The 26538-nt window shown below is 40.8% G+C and overlaps 1 protein-coding gene across 3 annotated transcripts in view; it reads right to left on the bottom strand.

Moving 5' to 3' along the window:
* The window catches only part of nfatc3a (nuclear factor of activated T cells 3a), a 73244-nt gene that overhangs the window by 42863 nt on the left and 3843 nt on the right, over positions 1-26538 (bottom strand). The window contains exons 1-3 of one of the 3 annotated variants that reach the window (XM_061814468.1): positions 19576-19700; positions 14379-15561; positions 7731-7893 (exon numbers count right to left, since the gene is read on the bottom strand). In XM_061814468.1, the coding sequence (XP_061670452.1) occupies positions 7731-7893; positions 14379-15400 (1185 nt within the window). In that variant the 5' untranslated portion in view covers positions 15401-15561; positions 19576-19700. Of the gene's footprint in view, positions 1-7730; positions 7894-14378; positions 15562-18743; positions 19000-19575; positions 19701-26538 lie in introns of those variants that run through there. The other 2 variants (XM_061814469.1, XM_061814467.1) reach the window with 2 other exon arrangements.

Genomic DNA, 26538 nt, shown 5'->3' on the forward strand with positions numbered 1-26538 from the left:
GAGTGGTTTCTGTTCCTTCGGTCAAGTGTGAACACTATCATGGAAACTGTGGTGCACCCCAAGCAAGTGACCATCAACCTTAAGCGTTGGTCTCGGTTCACTTTTAAGTGAACTCTCATCCAGACTAGTTCATTTTGATTTGAGCATGAACCCTGCATGAATCGAAGGCAAAGAGCAGTTATAAAATGACAGCCAAAATCCTGGATTTTTATTAGCGAATGCTTCGTGACGGCTTTCTTTTTGCTGTCATGTATCTTCTGGTGCGTTTAGTAGCTTTTTGTGACATCTCATCAAGCAAAAATGAGCACCTTTTTTTCTGGTGTATGGTATGAGGTATGGTGTACCACATACCTGATATGCATATCATCGTGACCCAAAAAAAAAAAATGAGCTGACTAGACAGTGTTATACAAGGAACTCAATCTGCACTCAAATTTACCTCTGTGGCTGAGGGGCTTCCTTGTGCAACAAAGCATATCAATTTTTAACAAGCCTATTGAAATATACATAATTGACCATTTTTATTCATTTGTCTGCAAAATTGACAGACTTTCAATCCTAAGGTAAAATAGTGCTCAGAGGCTTCTGCACGGTCAAGAATGCATTGAGTTGAGTTATACTTAAAGGGCTACTGTCATGAAATGGATGATTTTTAGTATATTATTAATTAAAAAACGTCAGCCAATATGTGCCCATGTGTTTTTTCACCACAAAACATGATTTTGACATATACAGCTTTTTGTAACTCCCGCCGTGAAAATCCCCTCGAGGGATTTGTTTTCGAGAAGAAGCAGGAAGTCACGTAAAGGAAAGCGGTGCCCCCGAGTGGACTCGGTTGTTTCCGTTAGTTTTAACCTCCGGGAAGGTAGCTCGTTGTTCCTTCGTGTTAGCCAAAATGCCGGCTCATTGCATTGCTGGACATTGCTTGAACACTCGGGAGAATGGATTTAGCCTTCATAAGTTTGCAAGAGACCCGGTTTGTTGTGAAAAATGGATTGCACGGGTGCAGAGGACGAGAGCTTTGTGGGTTCCGAATGACAGGTAGGTGTGTAAACAGCTACTAAAAAAAATAATAGTTTGGGGCGGACCACGCAGTCAGTCTCTCATAACATAAGATCTGCGTACGAAATATGTCCATGTGCGCGTCGGACGGGGTCGGGTTCCTGCGCGGACGCCGGCAAATCTGAAGAACCCAGCCAAGAATGCCTCACTCAGCCGCGTGCGCGCAGTAATGCGGCCCGGCTCGACGGTGTTGGAGTACTGCGGCGGCTATGAACATCTCCCTAAAAGCAGCACGGCTCGGCTCCATTATATGCCACCACGGCACTGAAAATCAGCCACACCGGCTGAGGCGCCGCATTCGGCGGTCACAGCTTCTGTGAAGGCTGCATGTCGGGCTTTGCAGACGGGGGCGGCTCTGAAGAACCTAGCCGAGAATGCCTCACTCAGCCGCATGCGCCCAGGCTCGACTGTGTTGCTCATTGCGTAGTGCGGCGTCTATGAACAACCCCCTAAAGCAGCACCGCTTGGCTCCGTCATAAGCCACACCGGCCAGCTGCGATGAGCCGCGATGGCTCATCTCCGCCGCGGAAGTGGATCGGACGGGGATGCGGTTTGGCCGCGATCGCATATCATCTGAATTTAGCTCATAACAATAGTGTAATATTGCCCCGAGAGCTCGAAACAATTTTGTAATATTGCCCCGGTAACTTCACTCGGTTGTGTGGTGTTGTCCTTTTCGAAAAGAGCTTCCGTGTCAGAAGGGACGTGTTCGTCTCCCATAGAGAGTGCACCGCTTGTTTTCATTGGCGAATGTCCGGGTGACGTCAACGGATGGAGGATGCAGCCAATATGGGGACCACTTGGATATAGTAGAATGACACCTCTGGAACTTTGCGCATGGATGACACGTTCTCCGCTCACATTTATTTTTTCGTATAGACATTGAAGTGAATAATATTATGTATTTTTCATTACAATATCTATTTTAATATGTTTATAGGGATGACGCTTGGGCTTTAGCTATAATTTGTCAGACAGATGAAGTGCCAAAGTGAGTTAAAAAAGTTCACCTAATGCAATTTTCTACATTTTAGCTTGGATCATAATTTGTTAAAGTAGATCATGTGGAGACTGACCATTAGTATTTATTTGTGAAAAAAATATATGATCATAATTGGACATACCAGAATTCTGTCCAACAGTGAAAATATAAAGCCTGAGAGCGGGTTTGTACTGATGGTATTTCTTTGTTGAGCATAGCTGTTTTTTTTTAGGCTTGCATTACACCACAATGTCCATACAATGAAAAAAATAAGTATATGAACACCCTGCTATATTGCAAGTTCTCCCACTTAGAAATCATGGAGGGGTCTGTAATTTTCATGGTAGGTACATGTCCACTGTGAGATTGATAATCTAAAAAGAAAAATTCAGAAATCACAATGTATGTTTTTTTGCAAATAAGTATCTGAACACCTGTCTATCAGCTAGAATTCTGACCCTCAAAGACGTGTTAGTCCACCTTTAAAAGTCCATTGCTACTCCATGTATTATCCTGAATCAAATCCACCTGTGTGAGGTCGTTAGCTGCATAAAGACACCCCTCCACCCCATACAATCAGTAAGACTCAAATTTTGGCTAAGACCAAAGAGCTGTCCAAAGACACCAGAGACAAAATTATACAACTCCACACGGCTAGAAAGGGCTACAGAGAAATTACCAAGCAGCATAGTGAAAAAAGGTCCACTGTTGGAGCAATCATTAGAAAATGGAAGAAGCTAAACATGACAGTCAGTCGCAATCGGAGTGGAGTCCCATGCAAGATATCACCTTGTGGGGTCTCAATCAGCTTTAGAAAGGTGAGGAATCAGCCCAGGACTACACAACAGGACTTGGTCAATGACCTGAAAAGAGCTGGTACCACCGTTTCCAAGGTGACTGTTGCTAATACACTAAGACGTCATGGTTTGAAGTCATGCATGGCACGGAAGGTTCCCCTGCTTAAACAAGCACATGTCAAGGCCCGTTTTAAGTTTGCCAATGACCATTTGGATGATACAGAAGAGTCATAGGAGAAAGTTTTCGGGTCAGATGAGACCAAAATTGAACTTTTTGGTCATAATTCCACTAAACGTGTTTGGAAGAAGACGAATGATGAGTTCCATCCCAAGAAGACCATCCCTACTGTGAAGCATGGGGGTGGTAGCATCATGCTTTGGGGGTGTTTTTCAACACATGGGACAGGATGACTGCACTGTATGAAGGAGAGGATGACCACGACCATGGATTGTGAGATTTTGGAGAACAACCTCTTTCCCTCAGAGCATTGAAGATGGGTTGTGGCTGGGTCTGTCACCCTGACAATGACCCGAAGCACACAGCCAAGAAAACCAATGAGTGTCTCCGTGAGAAGCATATCAAGGTTCTGGCATGGCCTGGCCAGTCTCCAGACCTAAACCAGAAAGAAAATCTTTGGAGGGAGCTGAAACGCCGTGTGTCTCAGCGACACCCCAGAAACCTGTCTGATCTAGAGATCTGTGTGGAGCAGTGGGCCAAAAATCCCTCCTGCAGTTTGTGCAAACCAGGTAAACAACTACAGGAAACATTTGACCTCTGTAATTGTAAACAAAGGCTAATGTACCAAATATTAACATTGCTTTTCTCAGGTGTTCAAATACTTATTTGCAGCTGTATCACACATATAGATTGGTAAAAAATCATACATTGTGATTTCTGGATTTTTCATTTTTTCTCTCTCACAGTGGACATGCACCTACGATGAAAATTTCAGACCCCTCCATGATTTCTAAGTGGGAGAACTTGCAATATAGCGGGGTGTTCAAATACTTATTTTCTTCAATGTAGATGAATTTTTGGATTTATTGTAGATGGTAACTAACACAAGCGTGATCCATCGGTCCATCCATCTGGGCTGTCTGTCTGTCTGTCCATCCGCACAACTTGTGCTTATTAGGATTGAGGGAAACTAGATCTTACGCCACCTGATTCCCGGCAAGAAGCTGGGTAAACCCTTGGACTAGATGCCAGTCAATCATGGGGCTGTCTGATATGAAGAAGACATTATTTTACGCTGATATAACTGCCATCTGTTGCTTTGGCCAGAAGAGTGCGCTTCAATGTGTTCTACTGTTAATCAGACTCTCAAAAAAAAAATCCCTAAATATAAGTCAGCACATTTATCTTGTTCTTATCAAGCCTCCTTCATCCAAAATGACAAACTTGAGTGCTCAAAGGTGTGTCGTAAAAACAAAAGTACTGTAGCATGTAGGAGATGGAAAACACCCTGTTCTCAGTCGTCCTTGTTTTTCTGTTGATACAGCAGCTCAGCAGTGCTCGGCACAGTCACAAAAGGAAGTCATGGCCATGCCCATATGGCAGCCGTGGCATCACCGGGTGACATCACACCGCTAAAGTCAAGGCTCACAGAGAATACTGTGCAGGGATCACTGGAATGAGACGGGGAATCTGGAACAGAGGACTATGGCTGCTGCTGCTGCTGCTGCTTCTGGAGTTCTACAGTTGGCTTTGTCACCCTCTTTGCAACGCTTGAAAATTATTTGTAACATCAATTATGCTTCATTTCTGTGGGGCTGGATAGCTGTGACCAGATTTTGCTGGCACAAGTGTTATTTTGCCATGGGGGAATAGTACTATCCGTGCTTTCAATGCACCTGGGAAACAGGATATGTGCAAGCTTGTTTACACTTGTGTGTGCTCTGACCCCGTTGCGACCAGTCGAGTGGGTCAAGTAACTCTATGTTAACCCTTTATTACCTTTTAAGTATTTCTCATTGATCTGTAATCTCTAATAATATACAGTAACTGTAGAGTGTGTAAAAAGACATTGTAGGTGTATTGTTTCTTACGTACTGGTTTTTTTTTTTTTGGAACAACAAGAATAATGTCATATGGTAAGACGTTGCATTATGATGTAGATGAAACATGGATCATGGGATGTTTAGTAACCGTTAAGAGAAGTCCTGAAAAGTTTTTTCTGATAATAAAAACCCTTGCATTGCATTACGCAGCTATTTAATTTCAATGTTTGGGCTATTAAAAAGGAACAAAACAAAACAAAAAAATCAGTAGCAGTAAAGCTAGAGTATATGACACTACACATTTTAGTTAACTTTTGTCTGATAATGGTATCCTATGAAAAGTACCCTGCCGAGATTCTAAAATCATCCCCGATTCTATTAACTCAGTCGGCAGAGATTACTCCTCTTGCTGTGATTTAAACTTCTGTTCAAGTCCTGCCCTCATTTTTCGACTCTACCTGCCCCATTTTATACTACACCACCTTTAGCTGTCTTTTCAGAGGCTTTTGATGCATCATTGGACGCATCAATCATTGCCGCAGCACCAATGATTGGTCATAATGTTATTATATGTCAAGGTCATTTTTATTGTCTTTAGGTATGTTTTATTGTTTTGGTGAGGTGAGAAGTAGTAGTGTGATATTGTAACAAACTAATTACAAATCCCAGTGAGTGGAAATCCATAATTTGTTCCATAGAGAAAATCCAACACAGGTATGAAACACTATAGGATGTAATGCAACTGCACTACCCAAATAAAGACCGAGAAATCAGGGCAAGTGTATAGCAAAGCTTGCCTGACAAACTTTGACCGCTAAATTATGCATCGTCACATATGGCAGGATAGAATCTTGGTCACGCTGAGGTTGAAATTGTTAATTATCAGCCTGGAGGGGAGCCTGCTTGACTGATTATGTGAGAACAGACAGGCCGGTTCTTAAGCGGCAACAACAATAAAACGAGACTTTGGTCTTCCGGGTTCTTTTCAAAAGATTTCATGCCAACAACTGTTCGCCCTTCTAACTGAAACCTGTCATAGCTATTCTACCTTGCACTCGATCTACATAAATAGCATATTACTGCTCTTTCAACAACCTGTTACATGACAAAACGATGCAAAAAAAAAAATGGCCCTAAAGAGAGAGCACTCTTAATACTAAACGGTATAAAAATTGCCAGTCTCGCCCTGACAAATTTAGAGCTGGTCAGCCTCGATGTCCCCCACATCTTCGAAATCCTAAAAATCCAAAGAAAAGAGTAAATTCTTTTGATAGGTTATTAGGTCATTACCGTATTATTTTTAACCTGCATGTGTGAGAGTGTGTCTGGTCTTTTTAATTTATTTTTATATTATAACTTATCCTAACCCTATCATGTACAGCGCATCGTGTCGCATTATTTTTGGATGGAATGCACATACAAATAAAGTCTGACAGATTAATTGATTTATTGATTTATTTTTTATTTTATTGTATTGAATGATTTATTTATGCGTAATGTGCAGACATCACAGTTCATGTGCAACCTTTGAGGTGTAGCACACTGTTAATTAAGCAAATTCACACAGCTAGCTACATTTCAGAAAATAGACTAAAATAAATATGATTACAGTGTTAAGGTACAGTTAAGTGAATGGAATGCGTTCAGTGTTCCTGATCGGCTGATAGGGCCACTATTTAAGAAGTTAGCAGGAACTCGGCCATTGTACAGGTTCACAACAGGTTCCACTTTAATTACACAGAAGGATGCTTCTTACCACAGCCATAAATTATAAGTGAGACGACTATTGCTTGTGCAGACAGTTTTTGTGTATTAGGCATTCTATATTATATACACACACAAACACCCATAAGTTTGTGTGTATGCATGCATGTGTGTGTCTAAAATAAAAAAAAACATACAGTAGATGCTTATTACGAGCAAAATAAACACTAGGATGTTGGAGGAGGCAAAACTAGTTCCAAAACGTTATCTGTTACTGTCATCTCCACCTCAAGTATGAAGAGTATTCCAAGTACGAAGGGGGTTTCTACTGCTCACGGCGAGAGTACACTGTGTCTCAAATGCGGAAGGAAATCCCTGAAAAGTGGCGAAACAGTCTGACTGAAGAAGTGGCTGCTGAATTCAGCAAGTAATTTTGGCTCAGCCTACCTCAGTAGTACAGCTTGAGCCCAGCCCAAAAGGTTGCAATAGTAGAACTCTTTGCTATGTGGTTTGCAAACACAATTCCAACAAAGTCAGATGTTGTGTAAATAGTTTAATAAAAAAAGAAAACAATGATTTGTAAATCCTTTTCAATCTATAGTCATTTGAGGACACTACAAAGACAAGATATTTAATTGCCTAATTGCTGTACTTAGTTATGTTTGTTTTGTTTTGTTTTTTACAAATAATCCACTCATTTTGCATTTGATGCTTTCAAGCAAAATTTTTGGACACGACTCAAACTCAAATGCTCAAAAAACACCTGTTTGGAACATTCCACATGTGAAAAGGTAAATTGGAAAAATGTGAGTTCAGCTTCATAAATAATCATAAATGGAGCATCCCCAAAAAGCTCACTTCGCTCACAAGCAAGGATGGGGCGAGGTTCAACACTTTATGAACAACACTGTCAGCAAATGGTCCGTCCAATGGTGGAAGAGCAATGTTTCTCAAATGTACTATGGCAAGGGATTTAAGTGTTGCTTCATTTATGGTCTACAGTGTTATGAGAAATCGGGGGAAATCGCTACAGAAATGTGGCAACGCCCAAAACCGACAACGAATGCCTGTGACCTTTCATCTCTCAGGCCCCACTGCAATAAAAACTTGCATCATTGGTTCAAAAACACAATAGCTCACGGTGTAAGATAAAGTGTTGGTGGAAAAACCAAAATATGTGATACCTTTACAATAGGATGGCCGCTCGATGTCGCTTTGACCGCTCCTCTGCTGCCCTCGGTCTCGTAGTGCGCTCGATGGTGCGCTTTTGGTTGCACCTCAATCTTCAGTTCGTACTGTCCGAACTGACTTGGAAGCGGCCAGTCAAGGGGAGGAAGTGAGGATGTCCTGAGGCGAGAAGACCGCACATACACAATCAAGATTTAAACTAAAATAATAGTCGTGAGAAGATCTCTGGCAACAACAACAAAAAAAGCCATCATGAAGCACCAAATTTGTGTTTGTCCATGGTTTTGTTATTCCTGGCTTCGATTACAAGATTTTGAGCCCCGTTATTGACCCAATTTGCTATGGTGGCCGATTTCTCACATTGACCTTGACATTTTTTTCTGGAATAACAAAATTTGTTCTAGTGCCACATAGTCCACCCCCAACCATTTTTCATAAGAGAAGATCTACAATGCCAAAATGGAAAGTCTCGTAAGTTCTCTCCCATTTATGTGACATACTGTATCAACAAGAACCTAGGAAACAGCACCTTCACACGGACCACTAGGGATTGCAACTTACAACTCCCTTGCCTCCTTTTGTTACTCATCAACATTTGTACGTCCTCACCATATCTAACAGAAAGAAGGTGGAGCAGAGGAATGAAATTACATAAAAGCTGGTGGGTTTATGAAAGCAGCAAACCTGTAGTTTTGATGTTGGGTTGTGATGATTATCATGAAATAGCTACATAACTTTGTTGTGTGCTTGCTAGCTGTATTAAACATTTAATTAAAAATTTCTTAAAGCTCTTCTTGAAGAATGGACAGCCCAAACCATCCTTTCCAGAGCACCAAGATTTGAGACAAAATATTTTTTTCCCCTTCTGTTTTTTTTTTTTTTCCACCATAAAACATTGACTTGATCAAACCTGACACTTCTTGCTCTGTGATTGTTGTTGCTGCTGTTGTGGTAATGGTTATCATCTGGTACATGTTTTCTGGTCCCACCTCCCCCGACAGCTTGATTTGACAAGATGAGCTCAATGATCATAAAAGAAGCGATATTTTAATATTGTAATCTATGTCATCTGGTGTTACCAGTGTTCTGACTGAAATTGATGAGATTTTATGGCAATAGTCATAGTGCCATTGTGAGTGGAGTCTGATACAGGCATTAGTTTGCAGGCTACCTCATCTATAGCGGTAATAAATTCCTTTATTTGAATCTGCACCTAGATTTTAATTCCTTGCAAAATTCCCTGGAAACCAGTTAACAGTGTGCTGTATAGTTTTCATATTATCGTGTTAACTAACCAAAGAACAAACTGAGAAGATTAGTCAGCAGTAGAATAATCCTTTCCCGTTAGATATAAACATTTTAATTTCAGATTAAATGATGTCATCATAACAACCGTGAAAAAATAGTTGTTACCCTTTCAAGACTGAGTGGGAGGCCTCCGAGGTCATACTACTTGTACACCGAACAACATTTTGCTGGAAAAATGTGCACAAAAACAGAGCGAATCTTAGATATCAGCCAAGTAAATGTAAAAGTGCCTTTATTGTTTGGATTACTTAAGGATGACTCTTACGTGATTATCGCAATAGAATAGAAAAAAGGCCCTTGCGAGAGTAGTGTGGTGAGTTCTACATGCAGCTCTATAATGGCTGCTCACAAAATTGATTATATCAAACAAAAGAAAAGGGGGGAATTATACAACACAATGTCAAATGTGTTCGGTCTTTGACCTGACAGTTAACAAAAGTGAAATAAAAGTGCTCAACAGTTTAAATCAATGCCAATTAATTAGGCATGGGATATTTTATTTTACATTTAAATGGTTTATCAGCATCCTCTGTTAAATCGTAGTTAAACTACAGTGTGTGTGTTTGCTGTTTGAATTGTAAAAGATTTTGTCTGAAAATATGAAAGGCAATCAACGGAGACACATTAGACTGGGGCAGAAAATAAGGTAACCAAGGGAATGTGATAATATCTAAATGTTGTAAAATAAATTCCATGTGGTGTTCAGGGTGGTGCAAAGGTCAGATAAACACCAGACTTTGCCCAGGAGAACCATTACTTGTTCCATATGTCCATCACAAAAGCTTATGTCTTTGTTCTCCTTTTTTTGTATTTTGCACTACATCCAAGACACTAAGCACATCAACGGTGTAGTGGCAGTTTAGTCAACTTTAAGTTTTCTTGACAGGAGACCTGACATAATCACCTGATAAAGTGTGGCCTGTAAGGGTGCAACGGTAAGAAAAGTGTAGAAGGCCAGATGAAATGTGAGCAGGGACAGAGGGGCGGCCTATAGATTGTCTCCACATAACCTTTCTCAAATGTCCAAGTCCTACTGTAGAGGCTTCCAGTCCAATCACTCAAGTCTCATCATCCTACTCCCAGATGTATACTACAATACAGTTCATTGCCTTTATGTATTCACTATTAGTACTAGACAAAAAAAATTGCAATCAAATTCACAAAGCACTTCACTCAATCAGATTTTTTTTCAAATAATTGATTATTTTGGAGGGGGATCGATCAAGAACAGATTAAGTAGAAACAGCCACTATGTACACATCTGAAAGAGGAGGAGGAGGAGTAAAGCTCCAGGGAGAAGAGATAGCGAGGGTGGATGACTTCAAATACTTGGGGTCAACAATACGGCGCAATGGTGAGTTTGGTAAGGAAGTGAAGAAACGGGTTCAAGTGGGGTGGAACAGTTGGCGGAAGGTGTCTGGTGTTCTATGTGACAGAAGAGTCTCTGCTAGGATGAAGGGCAAAGTTTATAAAACAGTGGTGAGGCCGGCCATGATGTACGGATTAGAGATGGTGGCACTGAAAAAAATAACAGGAAGCAGAACTAGAGATGGCAGAAATGAAGATGTTGAGGTTCTCGCTCGGTGTGAACAGGTTGGATAGGATTAGAAATGAGCTCATTAGAGGGACAGCCAAAGTTGGATGTTTTGGAGACAAGGTGAGAGAGAGCAGACTTTGATGGTTTGGACATGTTCAGAGACGAGAGAGTGAGTATATTGGTAGAAGGGTGCTGATGATGGAGCTGCCAGGCAAAGGAGCGAGAGGAAGACCAAAGAAAAGGTTGATGGATGTTGTGAGGGAGGACATGAGGACAGTGGGTGTTAGGGAGGAGGATGCACGGGATAGGCGTCGATGGAAAAAGATGACACACTGTGGCGACCCCTAATAGGAGAAGCCGAAAGAAAGACTCATTGGGAATGATGAATAGGTTTATGTGGATTTGTATAGGTGAACAACAATATTCACATCAGTTTATCGGGAAGGAACTTCTTTTATAGAGAAATTCAGCAAAATTGTTCCATCTGAGCCGTAAGAGAACAGAATTTATTTGCCTTTTCCTTTAACAAAGAACTCGCCGAAGCACTAACCGCTTGTTCTTTTACATAGCAAAACAACATCCTTCAATCATAACTACCACTGCCAGCCTCTGGTGTAGAAAATACTAGTCGGACAGTGACGACTGATTTCAACTAATCAGGACAGTCTACTACTGGCTACTGTTATGGAGGAAATTCCTACCTGCAATATGGAGGACAAGAAGATCATCTGGCTAATAATGGTTGACGATGTTATTGTCTAGAAAGGGGCCAGCACAAGCAAGCACATGTATTATGTCCATGCATGTGTTTACATCAGTCTATGTACACAAATGTGTGGGTGGGTGTTGTTGACCTTGTTACCATATCCACCCTCTGCTGATTTAAAGCACCTTTAGGGCCAGTGCGTGCACTCTAGGCCGTCATCTGGTCAACAGACAGCAGACTTTTGGCCTAAAATAATACATAATGAACTTTTGGCTCCATTTATCACCCTTTAATGTGGATACTATTCAGAAGACGCAAGGCTCTCCTCTTAGACATTGCAGTGTAACTATGTGAGATTTATACTGCTGATACAGAACTCAAAGTTCCTTTATAGAACACAGGAGCGCAGTGTGTGTTCCATCCAAAGCCAATCTAGTCAAACAATGTTCTTTTTTATTTTACTGCACTGTTATTTGTCTTAAAGATCAAAACCTTCAAGATTTATGGCACAGTTAAACTTTGTTTATGGGTCCTTTCAAAGGCTTGACCAATTAACCGCCTTTCAAATCTCGTCAAGTAGCGATAGCATTCATAATCATAAAAGAGAACTTGTCCAGACAGTGTCTGGAAATGGAAAATGGAAAAATTCCTAGCATTTGTGCAAATAAAAACATGCTGCCCACCTGCTTTCTATAAGGTTAGATAATGAAGGGAAATGTGTGATATGATACTTTGAGTTACGATATTTTGCCAACAATACTGATATCACAATATTCTTTACTGTCGTCAAATAACGAACATGGAGAATCAGTACTCTGTAGGGAACTCAGTCACTGTGATTTGATGCCCCTTGCGCCATCGCGGTCGCAAATCTGCACAGTCGAGCATGAAAAATCATGCGCGTGAAATTTGTTACAGGTAGAAATACATAGTTATTGAAAGACGTCGCTTATTTTGTGTAATCTTGACCAATGTTCCCTCTAAGCTGCGCCACTACGCAATTGGGAACTTGTCGCACACTCTCAGCGCACAAGAAAAACGATCCAGTGCAGTGAACCACAGCCTGACGTCTTTTTTCATTTTCTTTTTTTGACACGGAAGCACACGGTCTCTAACAACGAGCTGCTGCCCACCCTACTTCTACTTCCTGGTTTAAATGACACCGCCCCCCTCCGTTCTTAAAGGGGGACACTCATAATTACCAACAGAAGGCACACAGGCAACTTTATATCTGCAGGCATGACTGGTGGACCACACCCGTAACTTTATATCTGCGGGCATGACTTACCACACCCGTACATTTTTCAAATATGAGTGACTGGGAACTCATGTACAACATGCGGTGAGACTCGGAGAATAATTATGCAGCAGTAGGTGTTGCTGTTTTGGTTAGCGGAGCTCAAATGGGTTGAGAAATTAGGTAAAATCTATGTAAAATCCGTAAGCATACCTTTGCGTCTTTGAAAAAAGTTATTTATAGTTCTATTAGTTTTCTTTACCTGATGAGAAACGAAAATTTGCCTTCAGAGCAATTTGTATGAACTTTCAGATTTTCAAAATTTTCCCAAAAACATTATTGCAAGACAGTTTTTGCAGTATATTAGGTAATGGAAAAATTTCTGCAAATTGCTCAGTTCTACAATCATCATGTAATCATCACTTTATAGTTGGAATTGTTAACAATTTATGGATTCAATAGTTGTCATTTTAATGTTTTTATTGCATCATCTTTGTAATGGTAGGCATTACAGCCTGAATCAAAGTGTATGAGATTTCGGCACGCCTTCGTCAAAAAATATCTTTGTGTTAATTCTCCTTTACCAATTCTGTTTTCAATCTATTAAATCTGATTAATTAGCCCTCAAAAATCAATTAATCCCATGTATCAGCCACATATTAATTCATTTCTGTTTCGGAGGGCAATTCAATTCATTGATAACATTTTTGTCACAGTGGGCAGACACAACGCCATACCGGCCGGTAATGTGAAATGCTGGAGGTTTTTCAAGTGTAAAATAGGCCCCTTGACTAAACAAATGTTTGAATACACTGATGTACTAATTTATCTCCTAAATAAAAGTAAAATTTATTCAGTAAGTATGGTGCAGTGGAACAGTGGATGATTGGTTAGCACATTTGTCTCATAGTTCTGAGGACCTGGGTTCCAATCTGGCCTTGCCTATGTGGAGTTTGCATCTTCGCCCCGTGCCTGTGTGTGTTTTCGCTGGATTTGGGGGTGGGTCCGATTTCCTCCCACATCCCCAAAACATGCTACATCAGGTTGGTTAATTGAATACTTAAATTGCCTGTAGGTGTGACTGTGAATGGTTGTTTCTTTATATGTGCCCTGCGATTGGCCTGCAACTAGTTCAGGGTGCACCCCGCCTCTCGCCGAGAGTCAGCTCGGATTGGGGACACACCCATGACCCTAGTGAGGGATAAGTGGTATGGAAGACAAATGAATTATATGATACACGTTCCATGATTCATATCCAATTGGAGTAGAGGAGTGATTATGACATGTAATTTGAAAATTACCTACCTGATGGTAATCATATTTGAATGAGATTATCTCACGCATAAACGTCAGTCCATAAAATTCTTCATCCCTCCATTTTATGATTGACAGTATTTTCATCATTTTCAACCAACAAACCACCGCAATGGATTTAAACTGAAATGTACAAAATCCTTTAGCTGCAAACTCTAATCTTTAATTTGATGCCATTTACAACCAAATCAGCAAAATGGTGTAGGAATTATAACAGTTTGTATAAATCTTACACATGCCTAAGAATTTTTAAGGGGACTGGTTGCATGCGAGCACTACGTATCCTTGGCTTGCTGAAATAGGCCTCACAAACGTACCGTATATACCTTTGGCTATTTGTTTCGGCACTATTAATTTTCTAGATAATATACCCCAAACTTATTTTTCTTACTCTACAATGCTGTCCTGGAGCCATATAAATGCTAAAAAAATACTTTTACAGACTAGTTAAAATGAAATACTATGCCACATCCCAAAATGAAAATACTGGACTTTCTTGTAGATTGGAAATGCAACATTTTTATGAGCATTATTTGGGTTACCTGAATATAGGTGTGTGTCCTGGCTTGGGTTTATTCCATGAAAAATGGGAGGGCACAGAGAGGAACTGCTCCCCAGGCCCATCCTTCTTAATGCTGTGGAGGGCCTCCTCTGAGGGAGAGTCGAGATTAGGAGGCATATTTCCTTGGTCATCTATTCCTAACTCTCCTTTTGCTGATGTCTGCATCGCCGTTGTGTCCTGTGAAGTCTTTCTTGTCTTGGATGGGATGTCTGCCTCCGATTGGCAGCACTGGAAGGGCAACAATCCTCCTGACGGACTGCCATTCCAGGTGTCCTCTGTCACGCTGCCCCTAGGTGAAGGTCCCGGTGTAGGTGAGGGTGAGTGATGTGGCGACACGGAGCCAGGATAGCAGATATCCGCACTGGAGTGGCGCCTCTTCCCACAGGGTGAGGTGGGACGCGAGGAGGGCCGAGAAGGCGGCCGTGGGCTAAGCCAGTTCTCATCAGTGACACTGGTGCGCGGTGAATGGCAGGGGGACTGTCGAGGTGACAGAGTGACAGAGTGGGACTGCTGGACGAAGGAGGGGTGAGGGTGCTGCCACTGAGGCTGCTCCTCCAGATTCCCGATGCCCGTTTGAGGGGAGGTACAGCCCGGGGAAGTAAGCGGCGAGCCTAGGGTGAAGCGAGCGGCAGCTTCATTGAGCTCAGCGTCAACATCATCGTAGATGTGGGATAATGATTCACAGGAGGAGGCGTCAGAATACCAGCTCCTAGATGAGAGACTGCTGCCTGGGCTCGGGCTGAGAGAGGAGTCCCGGTATGAATGGTCAAGAGGCAAATAGAGGTGGTCTCTGGAAAGAGGCCTTTCACTGTGATAGTCCCTATCAGGACCATTTGACCTCAGATCTTGTTCATTGGCATCCATCTCCTGCTGGCAGCTTGGGGAGATGGAGGTGATCTGAATACTGGGGCATTCGAAGGCTTTTGGTGCCTCCACTGGAGCAGAAGGGAGCAAGGGGGAGGTGCCATACTTCGAGTCCTGTGCCTCATAACTCAGGTACATAGGTCCTTGTTTGTGTGACTGAAGGCGAGGCGAAGTGCTGATGAGCGGAGAGTGGGACTGCGCGGTGCCATGACGAGGGAGGCTGTTCGACTGGTGATTCGTGACTACTGATGGGGGCTGGCTTAGGATGTAGAACGATGTGTTGTCATCAGGCTCCAGGTCTAAGAGGAGACATGAAATGAAACATTAACACACAGCAGGACATTTTAGTCATCTTTATCAGCGTGAATTGTGGATGGTGGGTTGTTGAATTCAAGTATCCATGTTTACATGGATGACTAGCGGAGATATTTCAGTCATTGGGGTCAAGGGTGAGTCTATCACAGGCAACTTGCCCCGAGATCTGAAATATAACCTGGAATGGTTGCCAGTCAATTGCAGGGCAAATATAGATAAACACATTTCACACTCACACCTATTGACAATTGAGTCTTGTATTAACCTAACGTGTTTGTTTTGGGAAGATGTGAAGAAGCCAGAGAGTACACAGAGAAAACTCACACAAGGAGGGAGAAGATCCCAACTCCAAACAGGAAGGACTGAGTCAAATATTCAAACCTAAACTGGGATGGAGACAAGCTACCCATTATAGTGGCGCGCTGTCCATGTTTTTTCATCCAACAAACTCTTTTCATATGGTCACTGAAGCCCATACAGACAAGTACATGAGTTCCCGACATCACCTCATCTCCAGCTGCAATGGCTGAGAGGTTAAGGCATTGGGCTTGAAATCCGATGGGATTTTTCCTATGTTGGTTTTAACAGTGCTTGTATTTATGGCAGCCGTAAGAGCAATGACCACCCTTGAAAAGATCACTTCTGTGGTGTTAAAAGTAGCCCATAAACTAAATGTAAAATTAATGACAATTATTCTTTATGAAGCTAAGGTTGTTTTACCACAATTTGTTACAATAAATTGTTACTTATTTGAACCCAAATACGACAAGTAATGTTAAACTGTTACTGTTAAAGAAATGAGAAAAATCACCTGATGAAGTCAAGCTTCAGGAAATAATGGAAGAGGTTGCCTGGTATAGTCTGCCATACAGGCATTGTTATGAGAGAGATAATTGATGAACAGCACTACTCACGAAACAAATTCACACAATGGTCCATGCCGTCAGCTGTCATCACAACTAGTGCTGGTAGGCTATTTATAACCAAAGTCATTCAACACAGGCAGCATATACACACACGCACGCATGAACACAAGCACATACACAAACAACAAACAAACAGACAAGAGCATATTGTCTGCATTAGCTCCACTTTGTTAGTGGTTATTGATAAACTCCCATGGATGCACTCTGCAGCACCCATTCAGAGTAGAGCCCGGGTTACAAAATGTCTCACGTGTCAAATGGTAATCCACCTTGTCCCAAAAAAATTATGCTACATAATTGTAGGTTCTTATCGAATAGTTTAGTGGCAAATGTAATACTGTACATAAGAGAAACAGAACATGAAAAAGTACATTACGCGTAAAACAACTTGGGCATTTGCAAATTTAAAGTGCCTTTACTTGCAGTTGATAATTGCAGGTAGGTACACTTCAGTCATGTCAATAGTGGTAATGTTTTTGACAACTGCCAAACAATTGAAGGAGAAGGAGTCATGTCTGTTGACCTTCACGGTTCTGAGTTTTGGCCAGAATCCCACTCAGTTGAACCCAGAGTTCGACAGGCTTGCAGAACCATTAACATTGTGTTTGTTTCTCTGTCTGCATGGCTACATCTAGTTTCTTGGTGGATTATATTTATATGTATATGATAACAAAACCGGACCAATTTTTATTCAGAGGTGATGGGAATGGTTTAATCACGACCAAAATGATAAAAAGTGAGAATAAGTTCTATCAAAAGTGGAAAATTCAGCATGCTACTTTCAAGGAATGACATAAGTCACGACACTCTGCCAGTTTTAGTGAAAAAAATTATCAACTCGGTGGCACGGTGGAGCAGCTTTAGAGCGTTGGCCTTAAAGTTCTGAGGACAGGGGTTAAAATCCCGCCCTCCCCCTGTGTGGAGAGTCATGTTCTCCTCGTGTTTGCGTGGTTTTTCTACGGGCACGCCGGTTTCCTCCCACATCCCAGAAACATTCATTGGGGCCTCAAAATTGGCCCTAGATGTGATTGTGAGTGCAACTGTTGTCTGTCTCCATGTGCTCTGCAATTGGGTGGCAACCAGTTCAAGGTGTACCCTGCCTCCTTCCCAATGACAGCTGGGATAGGCTCCAGCATTCCCACGACCCTTGTGAGGATAAGTGACTCAGAAAATGCATGGATGGATAATTTATAAACTCCTTTGTCCAGTTTTTTACTGATATTCACTACACCAACTACTTCCTTCGCACATTTAATTCATATACAAAAATGTTCTAAGGATCGTGCCTTTGTAGTTTTTGTGTAATCCGATTTACAAACTAACAAGACAAAACTTGAATTAAAGCAAGACCTCTCTGTGGTTTTAGGGTTCTTCCTTTGCTCAAGATACACATCTCAACAACGTTTTTGTGGAAATCAGCCATGTAGTTTTTCCAGTTATGCTGCTACACAAGCGTAGGGGAAAAGATAGCTTTCAAGATGAAAGGCAGTGACAGGTGGACTTTATTTTTTACCTACAAAATGAAGAGCATAATAAAAGCATGTGTAATCCCTTCATGATATTGTGACATTGTTGCACAATACTTCCCAAAATTCCAGAGAATTAGCAATTATGTTCAAAAGAAAAGTGCAAAAAATGAAACTTTGGGTGAGAAAATTCCAAATTGTTCTGTAACTTTGTAGTTAACGCACAACATTCTCTCAGTGTGTAATCACCACTGCCTGTCAAATCAGATTTTGAGGCTTAAGGATAAAGGGGGCGACTGGCCCCATACTCTTGCTTCCTAACAACAGCAACAGCAGAAGCAGCAGCAAGCTTTATATTTATAGCTGCTCAACTTCACACTGGGTCTGGCTACCTGTCACAAGACCTAACATTGGATCCTCTCACGACAGCATCTGACTGACAGACAACATACAGGCAGCATGTAGACAGGCCGGGTGACACACACACGACAGAGACAAGCGGAAGAGGCTGTGTGGAAAAGTAAAAGCAGAAAATTTCACAATAGCAGCAATGACACGAGTCATTACTTGAAGGAAACAGTGAGTGAAAGAAAGTGCAGAAAACTCGAGGCGTACCACTATATAACAACCTATTAACTAAAGAATTAGAGAATTCAGATCAAGATTGCAATTCCACGAGTATTGAGTTGATGTTCTTGTAAATGAAGTGTTTCCTGTAGTAGTAACTAAAACAGCATAAAACGAGATTTTCTTATTCACTTTAAATTATCATACCTGATCTGTAATTTCAACACAAACAGATTAACGTCAAGTGATGCACCAAATGTTCTGATCATTACAAGTCAGACGACGATACCGTAGACGGGTTCTGGCGACTCTGATTCGATCAGTATCTATCCATCCAGGTCAGAGCACAATCATTTGCCAAAAACGTGCTATTTGGGAGTGTCAAATCACACGTCTGTGTGGGCTTTGGGGTAGAAATGAGAGCAGTAACCTTTTAAGGTCTGTCTTTAAACACTCTAGTCAGATGGAAGATTAGGAAACCTTCTGCTGACTCATCCAACAGTTTCAGTGCCATAAATTTGAAATGATCAACTTAAATTTGGCTTTTTAATAATTTCCCATTAAGCTGTCTCTCTCTTTTTTCGATGTGGTTACACTTGAGAACAAGCGCTCAAAGTTAAATGTCACAAGGTCCATCTGCTTTTCTACTTCAACACATTTTCAGCCATCAAGGGGCAGTGTTACAAAGCCGAAGATCATAGAGGGGAAGGCCCTGCTAGTGGGTCCCCAGATATTATTAGCTTCTGACCTAAAACCTCCGGTGTGAGGAAAAGGGTCAGTGATGGGAAAACCCCCTGTCAAAAGGAGTGTAGGTCACAGAGGAGAAACGAGAAGACAGTGCAGGTACCAGTGTTTTATCAATGGCTTTGGATGTAAATCCCCTGCAGTTCTTGAAAGTCCAATGCGTCACAGACTCATCAAGTGTCCATACATCACAGCCAATCCGGTTAAATAAAGATCTCTAAGAGGCTTTGCTGTACCTCAGTTATTAATAGCATAACAACGTTGTTTCATTGAAGCACGGATGTTCGTGACATACCACAAAGGGACTGTAATGACGGGAAACCTTGTTGTTAACGCTGACATCCACTTGGGTTGATTGTTACAAATTCACTAAGCCCCGGAATGATTGTAACACCCCATGTGGTTTCTTGCCTGGGGATAAAGCGCAGGGACTTTGTCCCCTCCTGCTCCTCCTCCTCCTCCTCCTTCCTCACACAAAGTGTGTCAGGGTCCTGTGACCGGCAGTGACATACAAGCCCACATTCTGAGAAAGTCCAGTCAACAACAGAGAGGTAGGGTTAGTCTCTTCCCGAGCAGATTCACATCAGTGTTGCTGCCACAGTCTTTCAGGTCACCCTAACACATGTTCAGCTAAGCCTCATATTATCCAAATTCTCAATTTAAGTGAAACGTTATTTGTTGAATGAGTATCTCCAGGCAGAAAATGACACAAGAAAATCAGAACCAAAAAAAGATGTGAAAATGTAAACTGTTCACCATGTTGTTGTGTTTTTTTATATTTGCAAAAGTATTCACTATTACTACACACTGCTATCTTATCTGAAAGGTTTCCGTGAGATGGAATCTCATGCATCAATCTAAAGCATCCTAGTTATCAACTATTAATGCCATAACCAGTGAATATGCCTATTCAAAATATATTTGAATAATATGGACAATGGGCTTTTTTTTATTTGTCAAAATGTATCATTCATTGTCCAAATGATTATTAATAGTTCTATTGGACACTGTAATTGTGCAGTAGACACTTTGTTGGAGAAATGTTATGAGCACAAACCACAGTACAAGCGACTATAGGTCAGCCATTACCGTTTTGCAGAGGTGGGAGTAAGTCACATATGAGCAAGTCATAAACAAGTCGCAAGTCATTGTGGGGGAAAAAATATCAAGCAAGTCAAGAAAAGTCACCACTAAATTTCAACCAAGTCAATTCCAATCATTACTTGGTTTAAGCAAGTCGCAAGTCAAGTTATATATCCTTGCTCCAATTGCAAAATATATTGAAGTGATAATAAAACATTTTTTCCCACATATTTTACCCCATGAATCACGACACCAAATAAAGTATTCACAGGTCAAGTCTCTTGGCTACCAAGTCAAAGTCAAGGAAGCAAGCCACAAGTCGTAAAACTGGCAACTTGAGTCAATTCAACTCAAGTCATTTGACTCGAGTCGCCCCATCTCTGCTGGTGGTTGAAACCTGTTTGCCCATGTCTGCATTTTCATGTCAACAAACCACCAGAATGACACTTTTTAAATTTACAGTATTCCCCTGTAAACAGCCCCTAATGTGCCATTTCTGTGTGCATTTTCACGGACCACGACATCAAAGTCTTGGATTACGCACTTTGCCACAAAACCATGTGGCGCAGGAGCTGGAGTGTAACGTAACCCCAGGTTCCCTTTTGTGGCGGCCACGCAACTTGATTAGAAGCAGCTCTCCTTACACCCCCTGTACAAAAGGCTTTATATTCTGACCAATGGCCCTGTCTCCCGTTTCAACCAGCATCAGGAGGTGTTGGGCAACAGCTTGCAGAATTATCTGCCACTGACCATGACTCTCAAGAAAAAAGCAACATAACAGTAAATCACACTATAATTTTCACATAAATAATTTCCCCCCTACGATATGTCTCTTTTGCATTAGTGGGCTAATGTGATTTTAACCGCATTTCCAACAAGTTTGGAAAAAAGCATTCTCAATACAAGACAGACATTAAAACAGTAGTTCTGAACACTCAGAGAAACAGTCTCTCATTCCATCGAGCCTTTAAACTTCCAGGTGAGAATGATACCAAATTACCAATACTGTGATTTACACCCCAATGACACATTATATGGTTATTTTAGTACCTAGACACACTTTAAATACTGAAAATAAAAAAATTACGTCCCACATCATACTGCAAATGTGCTGCTCAATGGAACAAAATTTCATCATGAAAATGCATTTTACATCATGCCGTGTATTGTAACTCTATTAAGAAATTCACAAACATCAAATAAATACCTTCCAATGTAGTCTTATAAAGATTTTAGGATCTTGTAGGCTGGCTGGTGCCCTACTTTTCTAAAATAAGAGTTTGTGACGCACAGACCTACGTGTTACAATGGTTTGCCATCACCTGTGGCTTAAACCCTTCCTGACTGGGTTGGTGCCAAGCCTACTGGTGTTTGAGGTATCTACTGAGCCAGTATACAAATGAAAATCTGTGGTAGCTCAGAATGAAGTCTTAGATTGTTTGTCTCGTCTTGCGATTGCGTGCTATGTGATGTTTATGTGAGAGTTACTTCATAAAGCCTTACTGCGCTGTCACAGAAAACTCACTGGCCAACAGAGGCTCACCCTAAGCCAATGTGAACATACACCAGCAGATAAATTAGGCTCCTAATTAACAATAACATTCTGAGATAACTATGGGATGAAGATAATTATAGTGACAAAAAAAAATAATAATAATAATAAACACCAGCAAAGATCATAAAGGTAGGTACATTCCTGTTTTCTTCTGAAAAGCGCTGATCAGACTTTTATCTTACACAATCTTGTGACCCGGACAACTAAAATGTTGGTGACTTGACCCCCAAACAAAGCAAGCATGTAAAACATACTTGTGAAATCTGCATATGTCATAAAAAAATACGTGCTTTGCTCCAAATAGGAAGAGCACTGTCGTTAAACTGAATCTTCAAAGGATGGGTGTCGGGAAGCCGGTTGTTGTTTATGATGATCAGAGGAGTAAACGCTTGTGTGTATTGTTGGAAGTCTATTCACAGTTGGTGCGTAATGCCCTTTTTGCCCAGCTGTCAAGAGTCCACATGGTCCACATTCCGGTTATGACCCATGTAGTAAGGTCCACGCAACCTTATGGGCCCCAGCTGGAATGTGAACATCATCCTGTGATAATCTTACTGCTGCAGTACATATTTAAATAGTGACAAATGAAATGTACTTTTGCTATGGACACACGTATTATCAAGTGCAATAATCCCCATATTGGCCTAATCATGGGAAACTGGCAGTAAAGTTGACAATACCAAGTGTTTTTTTCCGGTGAAATATATGTTAAAGGTTTTTCCTAAAATAATTCAGATTCAAAATACCGAAATCCCCGTGTCTCACAGTACAAAGGGTGAAAGAAACAAATGAAAAGAGATACAGGAGTTAAAACAGCTTTCTCTCGGGTGTAACGCAGCCCCTGATATGTTGATACAGCGCAGCCAGCAGTAGCTTCAGTTACACTAAATTTAAACTAGACAGATGCCTCACATAGTTAGTCATGCCTCACCCCCGGGGGAAACAAACGTCTCATTCATCATACCGGGTGCTGCGACCCCATAATTTCAGGAGGGTTAGGGGCCATCCACGTGGTGGTCTGCTCCCACATGTTGACCTCATGCATGACTGTCTGACCACCATTGACCTCTTTGCCTTTTACCTTTTCATGGAGGCGAGAAAATGGTGGTCTTGAAATTCTCTTTTAAAATTCACGCAATGTCCCTGGTCTTTAAACTAAAGTATACAGTCAAACCAATAATGTCATCTTAATCATTCGGGCTATGATCATTCACAAAAAGTGGATTTCTCCGTTATTGAAGACTACTTGTGCTCTCAATTTCTAGTGTGGTGATTTTGAACAAATTCTACAAGGAAAATTTGAAAATTTCTAGAGGAGCGAGTGAGGGATAGAGTCTAAATGTCTAGTCAGAAGAGAGGTGATAAATTCTAAATGTCTGGTAGAGAAATTCCAAATTTATTATGTAGCCAATGGTGGACTCGGACACATTCTAGATTTCTGGTGGTGAGAGTGGTGGAGAAATTTACAACTGAAGAACTCTTGCATATGAGGTCAAATTGCCTTCAACCACACTGTTGTAGATTTCAACTCTATACGCTTCAGGAGCATCATAAATTTCCAAATTCCTGGTAGATTAACAAAAATAGAATGTAGTGTAGTTCATAGGATGATCTATTGCATAAATTTTACAGAATTTCTGGTACAGTAAGTTTTGTGTTTCCCAGCATTTTAGGGAAAGATAAAATTTCTGACAGACCTCATGAGCTTGTACATGCACAATCTCAATCATTACCACCCCTCAACATTTAAATCTACCCACACATTCACTCATAACACGCCTAGCTAGAGTTTGGGAGTGCTGACACACTCACCTGGAGATGTGGTGCACAGCATTCTTCAAAACCTGTCTTTGTTAAGATCACGAAGTGTCCACGCAGTAAGGGGAAAAAAGGCTTCAGACATACTAGGACGAGAGCGACCCCCTCGCATCGAGTATGATCGAGTCACCGGAACCTACCGTCTGCTCTATGCCGCTCTCTTTTGGGAGCTCAAAATAGTCCACCATGTGAGCGATGTAATTTCAGTCATTGAGTCTTTTCCATTAATAATGCGGACTTAAGTTGAATCAAAATTTTCGGGGAAATTTCTTGGGTCGCTATCTTGCTATATGGTAGCCTACCGATTGTAAGTATGTTAGTATTTCTTATTTGGAATACTACCTGACCACAGAGCACAAAGAAAAATTCCTTATCAATCAGCTGTTAATTTCTGTACTGAGTTTATTCCATTCTATATGTTATCTTACTGACTGTTAGCATGTTAGCATTAACGGAACTTAGTAATATTTAGCCCTCAAGAGAACGGTACCAAGCAAAGATGAGGAATACCATATGATGACAATGGTACAACCAGAAATAAAATTAGCATAAAAAAGTGGTAGTTTAGCTGTCAATGAGGAATACCATATGATGACAATGGTACAACCAGAAATAAAATTAGCATAACAAAGTGGTAGTTTAGCTGTCAATTCTTATTTGGAATACTGCCTGACCACAGAGGACAAAGAAAAATTCCTTATCAATCAGCTGTTAATTTCTGTACAAAGACTGCTACCATACTATGTTAGCTTACTGACTGTTAGCATGTTAGCATTAACGGAACTTAGTAATCTTTAGCCCTCCAGAGAACGGTACCAAGCAAAGATAAGGAATACTATATGATGACAATGGTACCACCAGAAATAAAATTAGCGTAACATAGTGGTAGTTTAGCTGTTAAAACGGTACCTATGGCTCTGTTTTGCCTTTCATCTACCGACATGACTCAGAAAAAGTTGACAATTATCGTGCAGGCAACAGTCCGTTTTTTTTTTTTTAATATTACCAGAACATTGTAAACATGAAGTTGTACAATAATAAATGTTTTATGATGTCGACAGTTTGACAAGGCAGTAGACTGTAGTAAGCTAAACAAATCCAGGCTCATTTCTAAATGGACTGCTGTTATAGATTGCTGTCTCTTTGACGTATCTAATTAATGGATTTCTCTGTTGCTACCATATCCAATACACAAGCTGTGCAAGAGAAAAGTAGCTATTCTAGAATGCTACATGAATGTGTTGCAACCAAATGGAATGATGATAATGAAAAAATAATGGAGACAAGGGGGTTGGGAAAGTAAAAATGTTGTTCATTGACAATTGTTTAACTGATAGTCCCTTGATACATCCCTGATGGAAAAACTGCCTTTATTCTTCGACATCCAAGTGTTTTCAGATTATACTGGAACTGACAATTTTTTAAAATTGACTGTTCTTCAGAATATAAATACAACTGGAGAAAAAGAAAGTTACTTAAAGGAAATCCAACAGAATCATGTTACTTATCACAATGTCATTAAGATTTGCCATGAAATTCATTTGACTGTGCATAGATCTGTGATTGGCTTATGACCTGTTCATGGTGGTTTTGCTCAAAGTCAGCTGGGATGGGTGAGGAGAGTACACCTGCGAACCTAGTGTTTAAGAACATGGTTGCATGGTTGTTTTACATTGTGAAACCTCCATTTTGTGACAATCCTCAACCTCTAAATGAGATTAAAAAAAAAAAATTCGTTATAAGCTTTAACTGTTCCCAGCTATCATCGGGCTGGAGGCGGGGTACACCCTGGACTGGTTGCTAGCCAATCACAGGGCGCATAGAGATAGACAACAGGCGCACTCACAATCACACCTAGGGGCAATTTAGAGTTTCCCTAATTAACACATGTTTTTGGGATGTGGGAGAAAAATGGAGTGCCCGGAGGAAACCCACGCATCCACGGGGAGAACATGCAGTCCACACAGGCAATGCCGGACTTGAACCCGGGTCCTCAGAACTGTGACGCACATGTGCTAACCAGTCAGCTAAATAGAAACCCAACACTTTACCTTATCTTGAATGACAAATGGCATCCAAAAATAAATAAACTACATAATAAAAAATAAAAAAATCACGCTATATATACAAAAAAAAAAACCTCTAGCAGTTATGATAGCAGTTATGCTGTCGGTAGCGCAAAAAAAAAAAAACGTAACCTCTGGTGTTTTATATATTATAAAGAAAGAGAAGCCACAAAAAAGAAAAAAAATCTACATGCTTTGATGCTCTCTGAACTCTAAATTATTTGATGGAAGTTCTATTTGTAATTACTTCATGAAGAAACACTTGGATTGCCATTGTTGCTCCATTATATTCATTTCAATTTCTGCAATCATCCCCCAAACATTTTTTTTGTTGGAGAGCAACACAATAAATCCTACTGTTTTGTTCTTCCCTTCAATTTTTTTCCCCATAAAAATCTTCCTACCTACAGCAAAGTTCTAATTAGTCTGGTTCACGAGATGCTCTATTCAGTCCATTTCCATACAATTTCTGGGAAAATCCCCACCAGTAAAATTTGCTCGAGCATCTAAATAATAGACCTGACGTATTTCAATTTCACGTTGTACGTTGTTTCCTTAGCAACAAAGAACACACAAAGAGCATGATAAAGAAAATGTAGAAAGATGTATAATTAGACAAGGAGCAGCAGGATGGAAAAACCAAAGCAAAGAGGCTCTCGGCATTGTACAGAAAGGCACCCTATTAATCGGATGTTAATTAATATAAATCTCTCTCGTGTTTACTTATACAAGTAGA

Source organism: Syngnathoides biaculeatus, chromosome 3, assembly GCF_019802595.1.
Source record: "Syngnathoides biaculeatus isolate LvHL_M chromosome 3, ASM1980259v1, whole genome shotgun sequence".
In the NCBI taxonomy this organism is placed as follows: Eukaryota; Metazoa; Chordata; class Actinopteri; order Syngnathiformes; family Syngnathidae; genus Syngnathoides; species Syngnathoides biaculeatus.